The sequence below is a fragment of the Armigeres subalbatus genome, chromosome 2, assembly GCF_024139115.2.
Source record: "Armigeres subalbatus isolate Guangzhou_Male chromosome 2, GZ_Asu_2, whole genome shotgun sequence".
NCBI classification, from domain to species: Eukaryota; Metazoa; Arthropoda; class Insecta; order Diptera; family Culicidae; genus Armigeres; species Armigeres subalbatus.
This window is the reverse complement of record NC_085140.1, coordinates 268,436,202-268,442,201: the sequence shown is the minus strand read 5'-3', so window position 1 is coordinate 268,442,201 and position 6,000 is coordinate 268,436,202. Positions and strand designations below refer to the sequence as shown.

The following is a 6,000-nucleotide window of genomic DNA, read 5'->3' as shown; positions in this document are numbered from 1 at the left end:
ATCGCCCATTACTATAAACGCTGTTTCCAGCTCGTGTGTGTTTCCGCAGCTCTGGTAGCTCGGTCTTCGCCGAGTGTTTCGGTCCGTACTCTCTTGTTGATTATTCGTTGCGTGTTTTTTAAAGGCTGGCTTCGAGGACCTGACACCAAACCCCCTACATTTCCGGAGGACCGTTCCTCCTTATTCCCGGTGGACTATGGTGGACAGTTTCACTTAGAGTCCCTCGCTGGCACTCGGACGATCAGACGCACCTAACATGGAGAACAGACGCTCAGTAAGATTTGCACCTCCGGGCATACAGGGAGCATGCAACCTTGAATTCTTCTGTCAAGTTTCTGCTCTCTCGAGACTCTGCAGTGGTAGCAGCATCTTTGCATTTTGCCACAAGTATTTAAAAGTGAATTCGAAGAGTAATCATCGTTGTTTAATACAGTTCTGTTTTATTTCAAATAAATAAACTCTGCATTTCATTCCGCCGTCACGAAATTACTTAAAAATCACATAGTTTCGGTATCTGCCACCGTCACCAAAACTAGGAATCCTGCGTTTGACAATATTATGACATCTTCTTTGAATTGCAGATTCGTTTATAAATACTTCAATTACACTGAGCTCGTTCTAATCTATTCTGTGATGGTATTTTATGAGACTTTTCGTGTTGGCCCGATTATTTACATTTCATGTTTTGTTTTGGTATGATTCTGCGTGCACATTCCGTTAGGCCCGAACACAAAATAATGTTTGTAACGTTTTACTTTTCATTCGTGATTTCTTCAGGATTTCATGCTTAGAATGCAATGGTATGAATAATCTAACGACACGTTTTAAGAATCATAAGAAAAACCTTGTTCTAAAGCCCTGGTAGCCGAAAAGCAAAACAGGTTCGATTGATGATGGGACCCATCGGAATGTTCAACGCGAAAAACAAACGGGCTCCCACTAATTGTTAAAATAGATAAACACGAGAAAAACAGCTGTTTCGATCTGTCTCATAAAATCCCTTATTGAATTAACTTAAGGTGATTATAGAATGAAGCCCGTGGTGAATTTCAAACTCACCACACGTTTATCTACATACATTTCCAAAAGCCCAAATCTGGCGTAATAGGTTTCGTACAGTGCCGAAACTCAAATTATGATTGTTCTGCATAACAAAGCAAACGATCTACCATTATTTCAGCCCCATACGCGTTATGGTTCTTTCATCTCGTGCGCTTGAAAAAAATATTGGAAAAGCACGTGGTTAACAAAATGGCCGATTTCTGGCTTCATTCTATAATCACCTTAAAACATATTTAGCCACATCGTGAATAATCAATATTAATAGTGCATTAGAAAATTCCCGTGGATTAGAAAAGCAAGTGCACACTTTTACTATTTTATGGCAATATATCACTAAGAAACGTGTTGGGTCAATCTGCTGGAAGGAGATTCTCATTTTCCCGTGGATTTTGTGTAAGTGTTTCTGCTTACAGGTCCACCACCCCCATTTTTGGCCCTTCATCCAGCAATATGTTGAATGCAAAATCATATTGAAATCTGACCTCACTGTTAAGTGCAACCATATGCAGAGCAAGACTCCAGCCAGGATGGTGGCTAACTTCATACATACATATCACAACGAAACGTGACCCTTCGGAGCCTAGAGTAAAATCTCAGTCCGGTTACGTCTAAGGAGACCTTAGTGCAGTTCCTATCGGACGTGTTGCCAGCTTGACGTATCGCTCAGCGGTAATTAAACCAACGCAGATAGGCATCGATCAGAGGGTGCGTTGATATTACCAGATTACCAGATATCCAACATGTAATTTATTGTGTAAACTTTACTTTTGAGAAGGGACTACAAGCGTTGAGTTTTATTCCTTTTTATTTATATACTTGTCTTATTTCCCAAATTTGAACCAAAAACTTAAAAAAGACAATTCTATAATCTTCGAATGACTCTGTTCACATAGCAAGATATAAAATTGTTTTTAAGAGATGTCTTATTGTTCTTATTGGAAAGCACTTATGATTCTTATGACCGGGTGGTTTTTGATCATTTAAATTGTATTTTCCATCGAGTTCCATGGAATTCAATTCAAAATGCTTTTACTAATTTGCGTTTCATCTCCATCATCCGACAGTAGTTCAATTTTGATGTCCTCTGCTTCAAATAGGTCTTCAGTGCTCCTCATCTGTTCTGTTTCCTCGTATTCCTGATACATTGGCTGTTGCGCTTCAAATTTGATCTGTGTCGTTTGATTATCTACCAGTTTTTCAATTTTGTTCTTATAAACATCTAGCGAGTGTACAGCATCTAAAAAAACGAACACAATTTTAAGCTTTCTTTTATAAGTTATTATGCTAGTAAACATTAAAATATTAGCAATTTTGTTATTTCAAACAAAACTAGTTTAGGATTTCATATGGAAGAATAATTGAATGAAATTGATAATACGGGAGACTGGGGAGACTTGATCCCCTTTTCTGATTTCCGATGTACCACAGTACCACATGAATAAACATACGTGATTTTCACATAGACTCTCTAAGAAATATAGTATCTAACTTTACTGATGTATGACAGTCTTCAAATTATTGTTGTTATTAATACACAATCGATTTTTTGGAGTGCTGTCAAAAATCGACTTTTAAATAATTCGAGGGAAATTGATCCCTCTCCAAGAACTTGCTTTGATAAAAGTAGAAAGGTACTCTAAATGTTTTTCAATATTTTTCCTTCAAAATACGAAGAATTTCCGAATTGCTGTGCGTATACATGAACGATTTTTGATTATTGAATTCGACAGCGCATGCAATTTCAGAGTTTGGGGAGACTTGATCTCCTTTCTATATAACTACGCAATGAATAATTATTCCTGCCAACTCTTTATCAAATCTGTCAAATCTACAAAAAATTAGAAGCCTGAGAACAGATTTATAATTTTTTGAATTTTTTCGCCAAAATTTTGTATGGATGACTAATGAGGGAACAAGTGTCCCCATATAGAGGCAACAACTTTGAATCCAATTATCCCAAAATTGTGATGGAATATTGACATTTTCATCAGTACAGATCATTAAGCATATTATGCGCTGTGAAAAAACGAAAGCATTTGGTCATTGTTATGAAAAGTTGTTCAAACTATACGTGGCCACTAAACAATTTTCAGGAGGGTCAAAACTCACAAACCGCCCTGCAGAATAAATAAGGTTGTCAATCCAAAAAATAACTCACCACATAACGACCATTTGTCTGAAGGATCTATACTAAAAATATGCTATAACAAAAGTACTTCAGTTCTCGATAAAACAGGGGGTGATCAAGTCTCCCCGGGGATCAAGTCTCCTCACCTTCCCCTACTGCTAGATGTCTTTAAAAAACTGAGGAAAATAGAATATTACACCAAACCTTCATTGTTGTTCTCATTATAAGATTGACTTGATTCCTTAATATATGATTCAGAAATCAATTTGTTGTGAGTGGCAGAATGTGTTCTCATTTGACGCCTGAAATGCGGGAAAATAAGATTTTAATGCATGCAATATAAAAAAATCTAAAATATTACTCTGTCCTAAAAGCCTCGTTGCAAACAGAACATTTGTATCCTTTTGGCCCATGGTCGTGCCTCAAATGATTTTTCAGTTGTTGCTCATATTTGAACTTTCTGTCACATATTCCACAAGCAAACTTCGCCACACTCCAATCTTGTTTGCCGCTCTTATATTCCTTAGTGTGAATCTTTACGTGTTCTGCTAGACCTGAACTGGAATATAATGTATTTTTTGTGAATGCAGGTGTATTTGAATATAGTGCATACCAGAATCTTACGGTCTAATGAATCCTTTGTCGCAATAGGAGCATTTATATTTTTTCCTCCGGTGAATCCTCAAATGGTCTTGTAGTTTTTTCTTACTTGGGAAAACCTTTTCGCAATAGTCACAATCGAACCATATTCCTTTTGATAATGAGACATTGCTGCCACCTGCAAAATGTGAACGGTTGTGGTATATCGAAGAAAATGTGCTATTTTTATTGGGAGAAGCGTTTTACCGCAAATCACTTCTAAATTATCATTGGTGTTCCTATGGTAGTCAGTGACGACAGCCAAAATATTTCTCTATAATGTATTACCTTTACTTTCCCTACAATCAAATTCATTCATTTTTGTTTCTTTACAGGGTATTCAGACTTTAAGCTTTTTGATATAGTATCTTGCTAATTATATCTAAGTTATGTAGAGTGAAAAATAGTTATGCAAACTTTGACGTTAAGATATTTACTCAAGTGTTATACAGATTTATTGGGCTGTCCATATACCACATGGACAGGTTCCGATTGGTTTAAGATGCTTCAGCGTGGGAAATTTATCATATACATTTTTAAATATGTGTATGAATCATGGACATGCACTAATCCCTTTTTTCGCTAAACTGTCCATGTGGTATATGAATATCCCCTCTTACATCCCCTATGAACTGTATTAGTTAGTATTTTTTGTCAATATCATTTTATGATATAAATGAAAACAAAGGCATGTAATCGTCAGCACAAGTATAACGGTTAGAGAAGAGCATGAACCCTGAGGCGATGCTTTGATAATTACCTGATATATGATTTTTCAGCTGTTTCTTATATTTTAACCCTCTATGATACTTTCCGCAAGCAAACTCTATTTCACCGCAGCTGACATGTTCGCTGTTTGTTGTCAATTCTGGTTCCTTACCAGCATCATTTTGATAAACATTTCGGCTAGTGTGAACCCTTAGGTGCTCTGCTAAACTTGAACTAAAAAGAAATATTAACAGGGATGTTACCCTTTTTGCATTCACAAATATTAATTAATATATTATCTTACGGTCTAATAAATCCTTTGCCACAATGTGAGCAGTTGTATTTTTTTCCTTTGTGAATCCGCAAATGATCTTGTAGTTTTTTCTTACTTTGAAACATCTTATCGCAATCTTTACAGTTGAACCATACCTGCTTCACTGCACTCAAACTAGCTGTCAGTATATCTTGCACTTCCCGACAACGAAGTTGGAAGACGTGAAATTCCTTCACTCTCATTCGACAGCTAAAACAAATTGAAAGACTAATATTATCTCCCAAGGATACCTGGAACAAAAATTGCAATGAATTAACGATGAATGATTGATGTTTCCGGAATCATATTTTTCTAATACCGTAATCGAAAGGTAATCGGAGATCCATTGTTGTAGATCTGGTCTAGCTTTTATATCTTCCAGATTTTCCTCACTCAAGCATAGCCGACAAACTTGCTGAACAATTTGGGGAGCAGCTAGTGTAGCTGTTAGATCCATATTTTACACGATTGACTACAAGAAAGCTGCCAGCAAGAAAGTCTGTTTATTTACATTAATGTTTTAGAATGTGTGACGACTCATACATGTAGGTAATGTTTATTAGGCTTTCTGTGAGCGTGTACGTACACGCACATTCCACTCACACTATTATTCAGTTTGTTTTCAACCAGGAGCAGCTGTCACGGGAAATTTAATGGGAGTATTTTCAACCACGAACCGTACGTTCTTGTTCGCATTATAGATAGTGGAATCTATAGATGAGCGAAAGCATGGCTGAGTCGATTTTTTTGCCCGTGCACACGCGCATATGACGTCACAGCCCTTAACGTTTCCATTGAAATCATGACGTCATGCTCGTTTGGAGACACGTTTTACAGTTCGTTTGGAGACAGAGGATTTATCTTCGCTCATCTATATATTCCACTATCTATAGTTCGCATCATTTCTGATGTTGGCGTTGGTATGCGTGACGATACACTGAGGTACACTCTGAAAAATCTTCACGGCATATTTATCTGAAAACAAGTGTGGTTCTCATCCACCATACCTTTTAAGTACCTGGGAGGGAGAAACAGATTCGAAAAATGTGTATGTCAAGCAGAGCCGAAAGCGAAACTCTCGGCAAGCTATAAGGCATTTTATTAGACAAATCGAAACAGCTGTTTTTCTTGTATTTATCTTCTTTGCAAA

General features: G+C 36.9%; 1 protein-coding gene across 3 annotated transcripts; it reads right to left on the bottom strand.

The window, feature by feature from the left end:
- Positions 1-1,849: 1,849 nt before the first annotated feature.
- On the bottom strand, positions 1,850-5,408 carry LOC134216326 (zinc finger protein 888-like). 3 transcript variants are annotated; one of them, XM_062695240.1, is made up of 8 exons: positions 5,394-5,408; positions 5,170-5,333; positions 4,842-5,101; positions 4,590-4,771; positions 3,815-3,968; positions 3,552-3,749; positions 3,395-3,492; positions 1,850-2,299 (listed from the first exon to the last, which is right to left on the bottom strand). In XM_062695240.1, exons 2-8 carry the CDS (start codon positions 5,305-5,307, stop codon positions 2,076-2,078), a joined length of 1,254 nt encoding a protein of 417 aa, XP_062551224.1. In that variant the 5' UTR covers positions 5,308-5,333; positions 5,394-5,408; the 3' UTR covers positions 1,850-2,075. The 3 variants fall into 3 exon arrangements, with proteins under 3 accessions (XP_062551224.1, XP_062551223.1, XP_062551225.1); XM_062695239.1 differs by lacking the exon at positions 5,394-5,408 and having other exon boundaries at positions 5,170-5,374; XM_062695241.1 differs by lacking the exon at positions 5,394-5,408 and having other exon boundaries at positions 2,162-2,299; positions 3,388-3,492; positions 5,170-5,375.
- Between the last annotated feature and the right edge of the window lie 592 nt (positions 5,409-6,000).

Excerpts from the sequence above, each read along its gene's own strand:
- LOC134216326 (XM_062695240.1), bottom strand. The coding sequence starts at position 5,307 with ATGGATCTAACAGCTACACTAGCTGCTCCCCAAATTGTTCAGCAAGTT. Across the intron at positions 5,102-5,169 it reads CCGATTACCTTTCGATTACG|GTATCCTTGGGAGATAATAT; the intron begins GTATTAGAAAAA and ends TTTTTGTTCCAG. Across the intron at positions 3,750-3,814 it reads GACAAAGGATTCATTAGACC|TTCAGGTCTAGCAGAACACG; the intron begins GTAAGATTCTGG and ends ATTATATTCCAG.